We start from the raw sequence: 19,220 nt of genomic DNA, 5'->3' as shown, positions 1-19,220 counted from the left end.
AATTTTCATTGCATGAGCACATTAGATATCACAACACAGAGGAACACCTAGTTTAGTCATTTTTGAATGAAATATATCAGTCCTGTTGGGCGTGTGCACCAGTGCATGTAGTTAATATACAGCAGTGCGCTATCTCCATCCATGTGTGCATGAATCTGTGCTTCTTGGAGGAATTATTGTGTTTCTCCGTGTTGAAGGGATTTCAGGCCATTGAGGAAGCTCTAGCTGCCAGATTGCAATTCATCTTCTTCTGCTGACCTCCGCAGAGGGCCCACAAACTGATTTGATAACAATTTGTTCCTGTTTCCCCCTCGCTGTCTCTCACTCTTCCCCTCTCTGCCCCTGACTTTATTTCTTGTCATTTCCTCACTGTGCTGTTTGCTACAGCAGCTGCTTTTCCTGAATCTAGTTGTGTCACATGATGAACCCAAAGGAATTCTGGTTCTCTGTAGGAATTCCCTAGCTCTTTCTGATCCCTCCTTCATATGGTACTTTTTGTTTTCCCTCTCTTGCCCCCGTTCTGCCTCTTTCCTCTTTTTACATCCAGAACTTTATCCACACCCCCACAGACTCCCACAGGGCGCAGGTCAGCAGGTGATTTACATAGCACACCACAGACGTTCTGCATGTGTGCTCAGCCATTTGTCTGCAAGGCATGTATGTTGTTTTTTCTTGTAATTTAGAGTCTAAGAAACCACAAGAAGACAAAAGAGACAAGTATTTTGACATTGCACAAAATGCACTTATTTGCCTAGAGTTTGATAGTACCACTCTCATGTTTATATCCTAAATATGAAGCTACAGCTGGTATGCAGTTATCTTAGCATAATAATCCGAAATCAGAAGTTTTAACATTTGGACAGAGCCAGGCTAGCTGTTTACCTCAGTTTACACACTTTGCACTAAGCTAAACTAAGCCAAGCTAAACTAAGCTAAGCTATCGGTCTTTTGGCTCCAGTTTAACATTTCTTGTACAGACATGAGAGTGATATTGAGCTTCTTGTCCAACTCTCAACCAGAAAGCCAAGTGTATCTCCCAAAATGTCAAAACAATTCCTTCGAGTCCTGAGTCACAGGTGTGTAGCCTCATTCTGGCTCCTCACAGATGTGATTGTTTTTATGACTATGTGTTTCATATGTGGGGTTCAGGCTTGCTGCTCTGTGCAGCAGTGATAGAGCAGAGTGCAGGACTTCCAGATTCCAGCCTCTCTCAGTGGCTACATGCACATTCAAGCATGAAACCTAAAGCAAGCAGATAGCTGACGCACAGTGTGAAATCACACACAGTGGGAGAAGTTATGTGGGTTGAAGGCTCATGGACCATTTTTGCATTCATGTAGAACAGTTAAACACATAAAGAAAAGTGTCTTGGCATGTAACAACTGGAGTCACTCACCCTCATTGTTCATAAATGCTGCTGTTTTAGTCTCTTCACAGAGGAAGAGGAAAAGGAATCCCTCAGGCCACCGTCATGACAGGCCAGCAAATATTTAAAATAGATATCAGGATTTGGTTCACCAACAGTCTAACAATATCTGGTTGATGATGATTGTGCAGTTAGACATGGGTACACACCCAGCTCTTTGCCTCATCCCTCATTCGTGAGTCAGCAGAATCACCACTGAAGCCTAGGACAAGGGTGTTGGATGGTAACAGTTTCCACATCCGGCTGTTGTCTGTTTTCAGTTGACATTGTCATGATGAAAGGAGTTGTAATAAACCATTGTAATCCTTTTGTTTTTGTCAGCAGCAGGCTTCAGAGTACTCAGTGTCAGTTCCAAAAAAAAAAAAAAGAAAAAAAAAGATGAATTCTTTCAAAAACTGATTTAGTTTGGGTGAGGCTCAGGGCCAAGAGAGCTGAACTGTAAACTAGATCAAAATCTAGTATATGGCGGGACCACGTATGGTCAATGTGCGAAATTGGAACCGCTGTAAACAGCTGACATTATAGCGTCGTATTTGCATTCTGCCTAGGGTCAGCCGGTTTCAGCTCTGTATCTGTTTGTTTCTTCCCTACTCTATGTGCTCACAAATTCTAATACAGCTGAATTCCCAATAAAGCTGCTCTCATTTATATGTTTTACTGTTTCTGTTGGCGGACAATAGAACAAGTTTGAAAAAGTGACTGAAACGTGGACATTAAGACTACATGTTAACTTCCAAAGCTGCTGCTCTGCATTTCTAAAATCCTGATTTTATAACCACAACGTCATCTGACAAACTCACAAGTCAACTACTTAATTTACTCTCTAAAACCATGAATTTTCACTCTTTTTCCAGTTGTGCACAGCACAGATGTCACTAGTGGTGTTTGTGTGTATTTATACATGATGCATTTTCACATCTGGAGGGTTTTGTGAGCTAGAGTAAAGCAACAGAGGCCGAGGAGTTGCCCAGTTGCGGTTGGTTTTTAATGGGTTGACTGCTGAAGTTTAACTGCTGCTGCTGCTGTTGTTGTTGTTGTTTGACATGGATCTACCGTTATTTATATCTTGAAATATTCAGAAATAACATGGATTTTGGCACATTTTTGAACATATTTTGTAACGTCTTACGTGCTGCTGACAAGATAATACGCAGTCTTGTCCAAAACGTAGCTCATGTTGGTTCACCATAATAGCATGCTTTGAATGAATGTTATACGCACAGACATTTCCTTTGCTATTGTTAGTACCCCAATGGATATTGTTGTTGTTTATTCAAATTTCTTTATCAGTCTAAAAGAAAGACTCCATTTGACTTCTTTGGTAGGGGTGTGTGGGAAGAATCTCTGGTCAGTCTAAACGGCCACCTGCAGGCCCTTTATCCATAAGGATAGGCTAGCAAGACAACTGGTGTTGTGCCCGCATGTCCACAAGCAGAGACGAGGAACGTACAAATGGCACAAGCACTCTGCTGCTTTTTAACACGGAAGTGCAGAATTAGCTGACAGAGCAGCATGTAGTTCACCAGAAATCCCTGACAGCATCACATCCTGTTATTAACCGTATTATCTGCTTCTGATGCAGCATTGACATGGTCGCCCACAGGATATGATATTAAAGGACGAGCAAAGCTCATCGCATCACTTCCCTGCCGGTGGATGAGTGATTACTTCTCCTACTTTGACTTTGTGGCGTCAGACATCTATTAGTGTTTCGACTGTTTGCCCAATTTTCTACTTCATGGCTCATTTCTTCATTTCAAAGCTACCTGATTTCCAGAGTTAGTCGGTGCTCATCGACTCTGTGACAGCTTGCTGGATAGAGTATGGTTAGGCAAGGTCAAAATTCATACCTGTTTTTGTCTAGAAATCCGCGGACAGAAAAATGTGAAGTCACTGTGGCACTGAAAGCAACACTCAATGTACTTTACTGATCTAAATTAAATTAATAACACTGCCAAAACAACCTGTGGCATGCACCTGGAGAGTAGCCCATGCTCTGTGCTGTGAAATTGGAGTCTGAAAGTGTTTGAAATTTTCCCTTAAAACTTTAAATTCAGTAATCCTGCAGCAGTATGGCCTTGAAGGGGCTTGAAGAAGGTTATGTTCTACTGCTCATCACGTGTTTGCTTTGCATGCTCAAACTGCCTCATTTGATTTTATCCACTTTGCTTGTCCTCATTGGGTCTCATTGACTTCTCCTCTTCAAGTTTTGAGACATCAAATGACTCCGCTGGGGTCCTGCGTATTGATTTACTTTGTCAAGTGTGAAATATACTAATGGTAGTTGGAAAGTGACTGTTGAAAGTTTGTCTTTTCAACACCAATTTTGAAATGCACTAATGGCTAAATACATGACTGATCAACCGTTATCTAACACAACATGCAAGATTTGATTCAAATGTGCTCCTTACTTCAAAGTGAGTCCGTTATGAATGCCTATCATGGATGCTATGGGTGGTCATATTGTGTCTTTGTCAACTGCAGCACTACTTTACTCCTTGAATATTTTGAGGGCTTTGACTTTCACATGGATGATTTCGTAATGAATTAGATGAGTCACTCCTGTTTCCTCTGTTCTTCACAGAAGTAATGGAAATGATTAAGCTACTTTTTTTCCGCAAAGTATGTCTTTTATTTTTAACTTTCTGGGCATATAGCTGTGCAGCCACTAGAGTCAACACTGCTTTGCTTGGTCATCAGTTTAGTGGTACGTCCCTGTCCTACAGTGTACACGGTGGCAACCGCTGGTGTCCACAAATGACATGCTGACAATCACCCTGAAGTCTCCCAGCCCCTAGTACATCTGTATGCATGTGTGTATGCTCTCACAGTCCCCCTGCTGCATTTCAGTAACCAAAATTTTAGGGGAGCAATACGTCCACAAATTAGTCTCCCTACCATGTTTTGGGCTTTGGGCACCTGCAATAACATAGCAGAGGCACAGCTGTTATATTTATATCACAAAGTTGTCTGACCATTGTTGATTCTCAAGTGACTGAGGGGTGATGTGGAGCAGGGCGTAGTGGGTGGAGACCCTGACCCTTAGCTTAACTCCCCTCTGTAATTAGGTAGCTGGGTCGAGCTATGGGTCTTAATGGAGGGCCACTCCCACACTCCAAATCAAAGGGTTGGGTGACCACACACACACACACAGATACGCATTTCATAGACAAACACACACAGAAAAGTATGTATATAACCCATACACACTGACTCTGTTTGCATATGCTCTCTATTATGGCTCGAATGTTTAGTCAAGACTGTAACCATAGACGTGTATCTAACTTTAACTGGGTGTGTTTTACACAGCTGGGTCAGGCTGGAGTTATATAATTTTCAACTGCAGTGCAGACTGTCATGAGATACCTATGTGCCCATCTATCCAAACTCTTCCACACTTTTTCCTTTCTCTACTCTGTTCCTGTATAAACTCAAAAACTACGCGCCATATTCCCATAAAACTGTCAGTAGGGACATGAAGCAAGCACGCACCTTCTATACTCTCATTTTTGTGCGTGGTATATACAGAAACTACAGCAGGATGTTGTTAAGGATGAGAAAGTTTAGTCTTCACAGGCTGAGGAACCTGTAATCTGCGTTCACATACTTGTAGAACATTCCAGGGCAGCAGCAGCTCTGTAACCTTCCATCCTTGCCTTGAGTCCCGTCCCACAGCAAAGTGAAGGCCCCTTAACGTCAAACCTGCTCCTATCCTCTTGGCCTTTCCCTCAACTGCCCATTCCTGTGTGGTTTTCCGCTCCAACCTCGGCCTATTCTGGGGTGTGTTCTTCCCTAAGCTTTACTTAGCTAGGTCGCCAATTTCACAAAGCAAATGAAATGGTCTATGCGCTAAATACATGTTTATGAAATTCCCGAACTTACTGTAGCATTCCTGAAGCAGGCCAACACCAAGGCGAGAATTCCAGAAGGAGGAATTTATTCTGGGCTGGTTTGTTCAAACCTTGGTGGGTTAGTCCCGTGCAAACGTAGATATCGCTGCATTTTTGAGGAAATATTCACATGGTTTTTTTTTTTATGATTTTGATAGCATAAATTACTTACAGTATATTTAGTTTTCTTCTCAAAAACACATATTTGTACCCTTTATCAACGTTACATTTTTGTTGGCTTTTTTCTTTTCTGGTTCCAGAACAACGTCTGAGACTGACGTAGCTGTACAGGTAGTAAATTTTTCACAGAAGAAAAAAAAAGTCAAGCTCAACTCAGCTAATGAGGTGACTAATTGATGTAGGTGATAATTTGCTTTAACAAGTTCCTGGACAGGAGCAGCAGCCTGCCTTGTGTTTTTTGTGTGCGTTGGGTCCAGCTATAAAAGTTTAATTGAATGCTTCCACTTACGTAAATACAGGTTTCATAGTTAGTGTCCAAATATGACTTTTAGAGTTTGTCGTCCTAAAACTTGTGGGAAAAAACTGTGAGTTTGCGCTGCAGGTTTCCTCACCAGATTTCCACTAATTAGTTCCTGTTGGAATTTTGAATTATGACACATAAATTACATCTATGGTAATAATCAGCTTCACACAGTTTCACATTGTGTCGTGCCTTTTAAATCACATTGCTTAATGTCTCAACTTGAGGATGTACGGTATTAGCTTTCAACTTGTATTACTTGCATGTGTTGCTCAGAAAATCATAAACAGTGTTGATTTGTGGAGACCTTTTGTTGTGCAGATCATAAGCTTTTATGATTCTTCTTAATTTAGTGAAGAAATATCTGTTGCAAGGAAGTGAAATCTGCTTACAAACAATTCTGGTTATTTTGTTGTGTCTTTGGTTAATATATTGACTGTTTTAGAATTCACTGATTAAAACTTAAAAGCACCACTGATTAATGTTGCTGTCCATGTTGCAGTATTGATTAGATAATTGTACTAAGGAATGGTTATGCAGCTGCTCTTAGCCAGAGGCGAGTTCATGGATCTTGTGACACAGTAATCCAATTAACCATTTAGCTACATGCCTATGCATACCCACACTCCAGTTAGTTTCTCCTTCAATCACTCACTGACACACAAACACACACACACACACACACACACACACACACACACACACACACACACACACACACACACACACACACAAAACTTGAGGATGTGTTCAAAGGCACTGACCTTGATTTAATTTGTGAATTCTTCCTTAACTTTTCAAGTGAGACCTTTGCCCTCTCCTTCCTAAAGATTTCTCCACTTGACCATTCATGACCTGTGTATTTCCAGGGGTACATACAGATGGGCGACAAAACAATAAAAAATCAACATTAATTAGCAAAGTAAGGTGTTGAGCCAGAAAAGCATCAATTCTCCTTGGTATTTCCTTGGCACTTCTATAAATTAAGTAATAGTAATTAGTGATTATCCTCACTTTTATTCAAGCTTTTTCCTGTAGTGTGTGACTCATCTGTGTGTACATAGCTCAGTGTAAAGAAGTGGTTAATGGCTTAAAGATAGTGCTGGTACGGAAGGTGAACTTCTATGACTGAGTGAGTGAAGTCATAGTTGCAACCACAAAGTACAGTATGAATGCAGCATGTGTCCTGTGGCCTGTGTAGTGTTGTTTTGGAATTCAGATATTTCTAGATCGAGCCAAAGAAGTCCTCATCCTCACTGACTGCTAACAGAGAATCAGAGGACAATGGGGTCGATGAGTACAGTACGCTGTACAGTGGCTGTTTAAGTTCATTTTCCTCTCACTGTGGGTGGTGGGGGTGGAGGGCAGCTGTCAGCTTTTACGAGCCTCGTGCCTTGGAAAAAATGAGTTCCAATCCTCTATCCAAAACGCTAATGAGAAGCACACACGGGACGGGGGGTGGGGGTCAGCGGGGTGGGGGTCGGGGGTGGTGTTGTTTGTCCATGATGGATGACAGAGGAAGAAACAGACATGTCTGCCTCCTTGCATCCTCGCCGTGCCATGACCTCAAATGCCTCGGAGAAGAGCAGCGAACACGTGCTTCCCTCAACATTCCTCAGCAAAACAGTGTAAAGTCATGAAAGAGGGAAAAAGACAGATGCTAACATAGAGAAAGTCTAAAAAAAGACTCCTGAGGCTGGGCAGAGAGCTGCTGTGTCAGTGTTTATACATCCAGTACCTGATGAATTAATGAGCCACAACATGCACAGGAAGCCAAACAGGTTCTATACAGTAACTGTATTATGTGTGTATGTGTGTATGTGTGTGTGTGTGTGTGTGTGTGTATGTGAGAGATCACAGAGCCAAACCTTGGCAGATTGGATCTCAGTATAAGACTAATTAGTCAGAGCTTACACACCATTATCTAAAGTATAAACAGTACTTACAAAGTCAAACAACACTTCCAGCACAAGCATATAATAACAGATACAACTTTGGCTGGTTATAAACCACTGTGTGCGTCCACGCATCATATCTTGCTATTCTCATCAGTGTGTTGGATCACATTTCAGAGACACAAAGAGAGACTGTTCTCTTATGTAATATTTCCTCTCTTTTTAGCAGCATTCCCCCCACACTCTCCAGTTTGCCTTTCTCTTTTTCTCCTGCGCCAACCACCTGAATGTTGTAAACGTGATGGGAAGTGATGCGTCTCTGTGCGTCTGGCAGCTGGACTTGGAGAATGGTCTGCAAGGCGCTCAAAGAGTCTTGAATGACCTCCATTATTTCCACATAAAACAGCTTCACAGTGCTCTGTATATATTGTATAAATAGGCTGCAGCTCTCTTCATGACATCTTCACGCTTAATGGACAAGAGCTATGCTGTTTTCTTTGGGTGACTGTGGCGGAGGATGGAGGGTGAGGGGGGCAGTTGTTGTGCTGAGGTCTGGGTTTTGAAGTGAAGTGCCACCTGCTGCGCCATGCGGTTTCTCAAACTGTAGGTTGAGATAGGCCCCTGGAGGGGGTAGAAGCATGGCACGGGGGTGGAGTGGAACTTAAATTGAATGAATCTGATTCTTGTGGCGACAATAAATTAATAGGGCTGGCCAAAATTCAGGATAGTAAGATTAATTCAGACAGGAAAACATGTAAAGTACATACATGATAAACAATTATAGGGTATTTTATCTTAATGGGCTGTAAAGTCAAATTTATTTATTTATTCCATATAATCTGCTAAGAAATTTCCTGGAAAGAACCATATATAATTTTAAATAATTACAGGCAAGTGATCAGTTGGTACATTTCTAGGTATTAATATTATTATTGTTATTAAATTGGTTGACTGAGAAGAGCAAAGGGACACGTTTGCTTCATATCCTCATTTCTGGGAATTGCTGTTACATCACTGTGTTGCTCAGGTGAACACACAGCTACTTTATGCTAATATAAACAAGTTGGTTTTGAACCCCATTCACGAATGTTATGAGTGAGTATTCCAGTCCTTTTCATTTGAAGTAGTTGTATTTCATAATCCTGATGCATGTACTCCTTTGCAGGTGAATCCACATATCTGGATGACCACGGACCCCCTGCTCCAAGAGTAAGTTCCCCTCTATCTCTCAGTGTCATTTACCATTTCTCCTTGTATTACCTTTATTTTTTTTATTTATTTATTTTTTTATCCAATTTTTTGTCCTGACCTCTGTGTCTCTGATGTGCTGCCCTGTGTTTCCAAGCCAGTTCAGTCCAGTCAGGATAAGGGTTAGGTCTGTGTGAAGGAGCTGCATCTAAATACCAGCTAGGTCTGGCTTCAGTGCTACAGTAACGCTCTGAACACAGTCTCTCTCTCTCACACACACACACACACACACACACACACACACACACACACACACACACACACACACACACACACAGTGCTGACACAGGGGCCTTGTATTCATCCAGCTGCCATGTCTGCATGACTATCTCTCCTCTGTGCTCCCTCTTTCTCGCCCTGCCAACTGCTTTCTTCCTCCGTCTGCCCCTTGTTTATTATCTAGTTCTTTAATCCGTCACCGCCTCATTTTCACCTCATTCCTCATACCTATTTAATCCACCTCATCATCATTTTTTTACTCTTTTTCTATCTTGATGGACAGAGTTATCATTTTTTTCAACTTTACCCACAGCATTTAGTGCATAGCTGACCTGAGACTTAATCTAGTTGGGTTACAGGTTTGTTTGTGGCTGACATGAGCAGCTGTTTGGATTCAGTAAGGTCACATGTGGGCTTTGTTTGTGAGTTATGTGTTTACTTTGAAAAGCCTGTTCTGGCCACTAAGCCAAACTAGGCAGCCACAGAGCTTGTTTCATAGAGATAACAGTGAAGGGTTATTTATATGAAGCAAACTGTGGAGACATTGTTGGAATTTGTTGCTGCTTTTATCTTTTAAGGGAAATCGTTATCTGAAACAAACCTTTATTATTCACTCACTGCGGAATCACAATGCCAGTTTGCTGTATGCTATTCAGTCTCTAAATTGTATTCTGTAGGTGGGAAGCCAAGCTTTTAATATTATAGTGCTTTCTAAAATTTAATGGAAATTAGGGCTAATAAACCTAAATTGGTTTCCATTCCCCGTTGAGGATAAAGTTAAGAGTGTAGCAGCTTGACTGTGTCCTGAGGCAATTGATTCCGAATATTTACATTATAATGCAAACACAGAAGCTCTGGAATTCATTTTGACACAGAAAAGTGGGATTTTAATGGAGGGGAAAAGTCTCCAAGAAGCTGAGGGGAGCGATAAAAATGAAGTCGCCTACAGGTTATTTCTTTAGCTTCTGAAATGTTATTTAGTAATTAAAGAACAGTAGTATATGTCAAAAGCAGCCATTACCAAAGAGATGTACTCTATGTACTAAATCTGAGATGATAAAAATGTTTATATATATATATACATGGATGGCCTTTTCCAAGGGCTCACAACAATAAGCTTTAGGCCATATACAATACTGGCTGCCTGACTGTAAGCCCCATTCAGAGTATTCCAGGTTGAACAAACAACTGCATGCTTTTTAGGTAAAATGAATGTACATTATTATTAAGAAACTAGAAGTCAACGTCAATTAAAGATTGGGCAATCAAGGACACAGAGCTCTTTTTCAGCAAAGATGCAAATACAAAATTACCAACCACTGATTTTAAGATGAGATAATGAATAAATGATACAGCAATTTACACACAATTTAATATTTATACTGTATATATATATATTGAATAAAAGTATTATTGTGAAAAGCATGATAACAAATTGTGTTATAATGTGTTATTTTGGCAGATTTATAAAAATGTATTTAAAGGCGGAAAACAGTATTCAGTCAGTTTCAGATTTTGTTGTTGTGGCTTTATTTTTTGGTTGAAGACGCCTGATTTCACCGTCCCCAAAGAGATAATTTGACATGAACTTCGCACTTATTTCTGAAACCCCATCACGTTCCCTACGTTTGAAATCAATAAACTATTCTGTCTCTCCTGCCTTTCACTCTGGCTCTGCGACATGAAATTTGACTGCAGCTGTCTTTTGCAACCACAGTAGCTTCACAGGCTTTACTAACTACATACAGCCCCCATTTGCACAGACCAGACTGACAGTGATTATACATTAGCTGCTAACTCTGATTGATTCCATATCTGTCATCATTTCGTCTACCAGACGGATGATGCTGATGCCATGTCGGCGGCAAGCACTGCATCAGCCACATCTCTCATTATCTCTTTGTTGACATCCCACTGCAATGAGATAGATCCACAATTTCAGCAGAGGTTGCTCGCATTACAGCATGTGCGCGCACAAGGCTGGGGATTCTGGTAAATGTAGGGAAAGATTAGAAATCGAGTTGAAAGCTTGACGTAAATGAGAGCGCATGGAAAAACCACACAGCTCTCAGAATAGAGAGTCTTTATCTGTATGGAAGCATGACAAGAATGTCTGCATTTTTACACATGTGTAAAATCTGTAAATATCATTTTATAGAGCACATTTTCCAACATGTTTTTCCAAATTCCCTAATTGCACTAAATCCTTTATAGCCACTGTATAGTCTTGTTAAAACACTAAAATTCCTATGGCAATGGCAAGAGATGTGTTTTTTTTAGAAGAAGCTGAAATGTTTTTGGGGAGTCTATAATGAAATTAGTGGTGTTAGATAAGTCCAGCTGCTGTTGTGAGCTAATATTTTCCATATTTAATGAAATCCGAAGACAAAACCAAAGACATTTCCACTCTGACACACTCTAATGCACAAGCTAATGTCCATAAAAGCAAAAGCGTTTCGATCTCCATTTGTCACACACATATTACGTTTCTGCATTTTTACAAGTGCAAAACATTAGTGGTAGCACTGAGAAACTTGAGTTTCCCATTTCCTCTCAGCCAAAGAAAATCAATTCATCTTAATGACAAAGAAATACTTGGACACCACTACTTAGATCCTTCTCCGGGTCGGAGTGGAGATGGATGGATACATAATTAATAACAGGAAATGCTGAGAGTCTCCACTGTGCCCTGACTGAGACCTTGACTTGCAGATCTCCACTCAGCGTGGGATGAGCAGTTGACAGTGGAGAGCAATGAACCCAGACCAGGGCTTAGCTGAAACCAGCAGAGCGTTATTTGCCAAAGCAGTGTGCAGGTTAGTGGTGGCGTACTGGGTTTCAAGGAACTGCAGCAGGAAGACCAATGAGTGTGTGTGCGGTGCGGTGCGGTGAAGTGGTCCTGATATGTGGCAAACCCTGGACATGTTCTCAAAACTTGCTATTAGATGATTGAAGGTGGCAGTTAGCGTTAGAGTTCAGTTAATTCTCTGCAGAGACGGGTGGTCAGGCCACGAGACACAGACGATAATTCGTGCATGTTTGTTGAACTCATGTCACATCTGAAAATGTCTAGAAACAGTGAGAAGCCTTTGGAGGTTTTAGTGCGAGTGTGTGTGGGCAGGCTACTCGAAAAGAATGCGAGAGGAGCGAAAGTAGGAGAGAGAGCGTGAGAGAGAGGAAAGGTGCAGGGCTACTCATCATCTCAAAGTCTGCTTGATATTGGCTCGAAAGCGTCAGACCTGTAAATACCACAACAACAGCCAGACTCTTGGGAGTAGGAACACCCAGATCAGACACAGAGGGAAGCGTTGTTACATAATAATTTGACTGGGGACCGACTATTGACAGAATCCCTCACTGGCAGACACTGCAAACCTTTCTCACAGCGAGCATCAGAAACCTAAGCTCTACAGAGTGGGAACGACAATAGCACATACTGAAAAGGTTGCCCTTTCAGTGCTGTCAATGCCGACGGGAGATTTGGACTCTTGACGGCATCTCTGATGTTTTTCTTGTATTATACAACACCAGGCTGTTAGAGGTCTGACACAGTCATTTGTCATCATATCAATGGGGGGTTGCTGTCCCGAAAAAACACTGCATGTATTTCATCTGCCTCATTATTGTGATAAGCTTAGAAGTCTGTAGTTACTTGGCAAACACTGAGGAATGTTGGACTGCTGTCCAAGAGAACCATCTCCTATCAGCTTGAGATCTTTTCCCAAAACTGAGTGAAATTGCAACCACTGACCATTATTTTGTGTTTGTTTTTGGACACCACCAATTTTTATTCTATAAGATTACTTTGATCAATTAGAATATGAAACAATAAATGAAAAAAAAAAAAAAAAAGTGATGATGATGTTCCAGCAAATGACACAAGCTGTAGCACGCCTGTCAACAAAACTTGTACAATCTTGTATGAGCACAGATTTCACCTGTGAATTGTTTTCCCGTACACCCTCCTTCCTCCTGGGGCAAATGTACCTGTGCATGTTGTTTTCACATTGTGTCAAGCCAGTTCAATGTCTAATGACATCAAGTAAAACACTGTGATTCTGGGAAAAAACAAACAGGAAGTGGGATTGAGGGGAAATGTATGACAGTGATCAATCTGTCAGCAGATTGATATCCTTCTTCCCTGCAGTTTGTCCTCCAAGTAGTTCCTCCTCCTCACTCTCTCTCTCTCTCCCGCTCTCCATCCTGTTGCTACTTTCTCTGTCTTTCCACTGGATTCTGGCAAACATTCAGAGGAGGCCCTCTCTGTTTTTGCTGAGCCTGATCTTGGGTGGGACAGGCCAAAATCAGCCAGTGTGTGTGTGTGTGTGTGTGTGTGTGTGTGTGTGTGTGTGTGTGTGTGTGTGTGTGTGTGTGGCTATGTTAAACTGTGGTGTTGAAACTACAAAAAAAAAGATCACTGAGATTAACTGAAGATGAGTAATAATTTCATCACAGCAGAGAGAGAAACTAGCAGGTGAGGGCGGAGATTTGTCCTGTAAAAGTCAACGAGCCAGTCAGTCATTCAGTTACCTATAAAACTATCCAAATTGTACATAAACTAGCCACCCCATGAGCCAGTGAACTAGTTGATTCAGTCAGTCAGTCAGACTTGCTTCCAAACACGCTGTCTCTCAGATATCCAGAAACCCCCTGGGAAAAGTACAATCACCATTCCAGACTGGGAATGCCGACAAGAATTTATCACTGCCGCATTTTCCCCCATCTGATTTACAGGAAGTCTTCACTTGAAGAGTGGAGGGGAAAAGTTTTCAAGGCAACAACAGAAGTGATCTGTCTTTGTTTTTTGAGTTAGATCTCTATCATTTTCTAGAGAAATCTTCCAGATGTCTTTTAGGTAACGTGTCTTCCTCTCTCCCATTCTTCCTTTAATTCCTTTAACTGCCCCTTGTTTACTTACTTCCCTTGTTACTCTTGTTCTCGCTGCTAAATTCGCTTGGATAGCCTTCATTCTTAAGGGGCCACTTGTGTAAACCTCATGGGCCCTTAGGGGTAATTGCCAAATTAATGCATTCTTGAGTCTTATGTTGAATATTCATGTCAGCCCCAACTTCTTCCTTCCTACAAGCAGAGATTTACGGTAACAAATATGTTTTTACTCACTCACATCCACTTCATGTGAGGGTCTGAATCATGAGCTACTTGTTGAATTGATGACTCATGAGGGGTGTGTTTTTACTGTGGTGTGTGTTTGTGTGTGTGTGTGTGTGTGTGTGTGTGTGTGTGTGTGTGTGACAAGACACAAAACAGTTGCGTCATTATCACTTTGCAGAGAGGTCAGCAGAGTCTCTGACTCAGAGTTCGGATCGGAAGAATAAGCATATGAGCAGAGAACATGAAAGTGTGCATGTCTGTGCTCAGTCTTTGTGTGTGTTTCATAGCAGGAAGGGAATATGTTGCAGTGACAACTGAGTCTAGCTCCAGGGAGAGTAGATGTGAGAAAGGTCAAAGGTTGGAGAAAAAGTGGCAGTGACATTTTATGAATTTCTTCAGTTTTTGTCCTTGTTTTCTCATCTTTGTTTCACTTTTCACACGTTGTCTTTTTTCCTTTACTGCCAAATTTGGTGTTCAAAGTAGTACTGCTGCCTAAAAATGTGCTATAACACAGATCAGTAACATTTATATAAAGACATCCAATTATACTTGTGAATACGTATATAATAATGTAATATAATGTTATATAATATAATATGTTCTTTAATATCAGTGATAGTAATACAGAGTTAAAAAACCCGCCGGAGGCATTATGTTTCTGGGTTGTATTTTCAGCCATCCCATTCTCCACTGTGACCTCATGTCGGTCCCATTCTTGCATTCTTGTGAACGTGATAGCCCAGGATTGCCTTGAGGGAATGTCTTAAAAAATTTGGCATGATAGCTCACTTAACCTCAAGGATAAACTGATTAGATCAAGGTCAAGGTCACTGTGACCTCACAAAGCACAGTTTTTGGCCCTAACTCAAGAATTCAGATGCTAATTATGATAAAAGACACTTAATACCTTTTATTAAATTCCTTCAAAATCTTCACTACATATATTATATAAATCTGGGCAGGCATGGGTGTAAATTGAGTAAATTTAGTATATATATTAAATTTATTTAATTAAATCTAATTTGATGTAATTAATTTAACAATTTTTTTATTTAGTGAATATAATATATATTTACATTAATGTAATGCAATATAATCAATTAGATGTAATCTAGCTAATCTACCACATGGGCCTGAATACCCTGAGCAGCAGGTCGCCGATTCGACTCCTGACTGACCACACCATTTTTTAGCATGTCATTCCCCTACTTTCTTTCCCAACATTTCCTGTCTCACATTTGATTGATTTAATACAATTTAATTAATTTCACTTGATATAATAAAAGGTTTAATTCATTTATTATGTAAATTCAGTTTAATTTAGAATGTTTAGTTGTCAATGTAATTTAGTTCACTAAATTTAATCAAAAAATTAACGCCTTTTATTAAATTCCAGAGTCTGGACAGACATGATTGTAAACTGCAACTTGCAAAGAACCGAAGCCAATAATAAAAGTAGTTCTTTATTTTTCTGTTCATCTTTATGTTTGTTTTCGTGTGTGTGTTTATAGGTGCTCCCGTTCCCCAGCCAGGTGGTTTATAACCGCGTGGGGAAGTGTGGCAGCCGGACAGTGGTCATCTTACTGAGGTTACTGGCTGAGAAACACCAGTTCAACTTGGTCTCCTCTGACATCCACAATAAAACACGCCTCACAAAACATGAACAGGTAAGGTTAATGAGATGACTGGCTGGATTTAAAGGTTTAATCAAGGTGGGATTAAGGTCTTATTTATGATCTTTTGTCATGTCATGTAAATGAATTAATAAATTTGCAGTTAATTCCATAGAAAACTCCCAACAGCAAAGTCCTCTTGTTTGTTTTTGTTTTATTTTAATTTCCTTGCCCACAGTTACAGCCTCTTTCATCATTTCAGATATTTTATATGAGGGATTTAAAGCAGAAATGCATATCTGACAGTAATACTGGGGAGGCAACAGTAGATAGAGGAAAACCTAAAATCTGAAAATGAAAAATTACTTGGCAAAACAATCTCTATCAAGTTCCATTTAGTAGCTGTTCTGGAGCTTTTGAACACATCATACTTTGTTAATCAGATCATGGAGTTTGCCCAGATCCTGGAAATGTTTGGACCCCTGTGGGACCCAGTGGTCTTCAGATCCCACTTCTAAAGCCAGTGCTTTATACATTAATCATCTGTAAATAAATACTGTAATAAAGTCCAGCCAGGACCTAAATTCAGTTCATTCATTCTTTCATTTAAACACAGCAATTCAAAGCAGCTGAATGTTGTCAAATCCTTAGAGAAAGGTAACACTTATGTATGAGGGGAAAAAACTTAATTTATTTGTATTGTGCACTTAACTATGTGGTCACAGTGAACACAACAGCAGCAGGCGCTTATTCTGTGTTTGTTTTTTCATTCAGTGTGAAAAAAAGTCTGAAGGATAGTGAAGCTGCTTTTATTATTTCTTGGAATATCTTGAGGACATGAGTGTTGGCTTTACAGAGGGAAAACTGCTTTCGTTTAAAAAACCGCAGTCTTTTGAGACACTAAGAAGTGCTGGCCTGTGCCAGTGAGAATGCCAATGCAAATGCTAATGTGCATAAAGCATGTCTAAATGGCTCATTTTAGCAATTGAACACACATAATCTTTCTCTTCTTACTCTTTCCACTAAACACAGAGATGTTTTATTTTCATAACATAAACAAATAAATAATGCAAACTAATTATTTTCCAACTGCATTCATAAAGGATTCATTGGGCACCAAGGGCGTAGGTTTGCATAAGGACAGTAGGGACATGCCCCTACCAATATTTTGGGAGGACAGAATTGTCCCTACCAATATTTTAGTGAACTCATTCACACTAGCAGGAGTAAACATAAAATGCTGAATATATCAAAGTGTGTGGTGAATTTCTGTCAAATAATCCAACGAAAATGTCACCATGAATCCTATGACTTTTTTTTTGCCTTACTATTTTATGATTTTTTATGCTTTGCAATACTATGATGTTTTTATGCCTCGCTATACAAAAGAAAACTTTCATTATACTATACTATGTCTTTTTTATGAGGGGGCATGGTCATGCAGTGGTTAGAACCATTGTCCCACAGTGACAAGGTTCTAAGTCCGAACCCCCGGGCCTTTGGCCTTTCTGTGTGGAGTTTGACTGTTCTCCCTGAGCCTGCGTGCTTTCTTTCCAGTTACTCCAATCCAAAGACATACACATTAGGTTAACTGGCGACTCTAATGCATTAACTTTTTATACCATACTATCCTATGGCATTTTTTATACTTTACTATACTATGACTTTTTTATGCCTTACTGTACTATGACTTTGTGATGGGGTGGCACGGTGGTAGGGGTTAGAACTGTTGCCTCACACTGAGAAGGTTCTCATTTCGAAACATGGTCCTAGGGCCTTTCTGTGAAGAGATGGCATTTTCTCTCTGTGCCTGCATGGGTTCTCTCTGGATACTCCAGCTTCCTTCTGCAATCCAAAGCCACGCTCATTAGGTTAATTAGCAACTGTAATGCCTGACTATACTGTGACATCTTTATACCTTTCTCTACTGTGACGTTTTTATGCCTGACTATCGTAAGGCCTTACTATAGTAAACATTAAAAGTCATAATATAGTAAGGCAGCCTATGACTTTATGCTTTACTACACTATGACATTTTTATGCCTTAATATACTACAACTTTTTATGCCGTACTATAGTGTGGCTTTTTTTAAGCCTTACTATATTATGACGTTTTTATGCCTCACTATACTGTCTTTATGGGGCGGCATGGTGATGCAGTGATTAGAACTGTCATCCCAAAGTGAGAAGGTTCTGAGTTCAAACTTCAGGCCTGGGCCCTTTCTGTGTGGAGGTTGTATGTTGTCTCTCTACCTGCGTGGCTACTGATGTTTTTATGCTTTGCTATACTATTAAGTTTTTATGCCTTAACATATTATGACTTTTGTATACCTTCCTATATTATGACTTTTTATGCCTTTTAATGCCATACTATACTATGATGTTTTTATTATTTATTATGCCTTGCAATACTGTGACGTTTTTATGCCTTTTCAGCCTTACTATATTATTACGTTTTTATGACTTTTTATGCCTTACTATACTATGACTTTTTTATGCCTTACTGTACTATGACGTTTTTATGCCTTACTATACTGTGACGTTTTCATGCCTTACTATCCTTTGACTTTTTATGCCTTAATATACTTTGACATTTTTATGCCCTTTTAGACCTGAGTATACTATGGCATTTACGTGACTTTTGATGCCTTACTATGCTATTACCTTTTTGTAAGTTTTTATGCCATACTATACTATGACATTTTTATGACTTTTTATGTCTTACTATACTATGATGTTTTTATGACTTTTATGCCTTACTATACTATGATATTTTTGTGACTTTTCATGGCTTACTATACTATGACTTTTCATGCCTTACTATACTATGACGTATTTTATGACTTTTTATGCCTTACTATACTATGACGTTTTTATGCCTTACTATACCATGATTTTTTACGCCTTAGTATCATATGATATTTTTATGCCTTTTCAGCCTTACTATACTATGATGTTTTTATGAAGTTTTTATGCCTTACTATACTATGATATTTTTATGACTTTTTATGCCTTACTATACTATGACATTTTAATGCCTTACTATACTATGACGTTTTTATGCCTTACTATACTATGACACTTTTATGACTTTTAATGCCTTACTATACTATAATTTTTTATGCCTTACTATACTATGACGTTTTTAAGACTTTTTATGCCTCACTATACTATGACGTTTTTATGCCATACTATAGTATGACCTTTTATGCCTTACTATAATATGACGTTTTTCTGATTTTTTATGCCTTACTATACTATGACATTTTTATGATTTTTTATGACTTACTATACTATGACGTTTTTTATGACTTTTTATGCCTCACTATACTATGA

At 39.7% G+C, this 19,220-nt stretch overlaps 1 protein-coding gene across 1 annotated transcript in view; it reads left to right on the top strand.

Annotated features, from left to right (window-relative positions):
- ust (uronyl 2-sulfotransferase) overlaps positions 1–19,220 on the top strand; it is a 62,946-nt gene that overhangs the window by 19,254 nt on the left and 24,472 nt on the right. Inside the window, exons 2-3 of the mRNA XM_022763896.1 lie at positions 8,858–8,901; positions 15,783–15,938. Coding sequence (XP_022619617.1) covers positions 8,858–8,901; positions 15,783–15,938 — 200 coding nt within the window. The remainder of the gene's footprint in view (positions 1–8,857; positions 8,902–15,782; positions 15,939–19,220) is intronic.

This window comes from Seriola dumerili, unplaced genomic scaffold (assembly GCF_002260705.1).
Source record: "Seriola dumerili isolate Sdu_G_001 unplaced genomic scaffold, Sdu_1.0 BDQW01000025.1, whole genome shotgun sequence".
Taxonomy (NCBI): Eukaryota; Metazoa; Chordata; class Actinopteri; order Carangiformes; family Carangidae; genus Seriola; species Seriola dumerili.
This window is presented reverse-complemented; position numbering and strand designations above follow the sequence as displayed.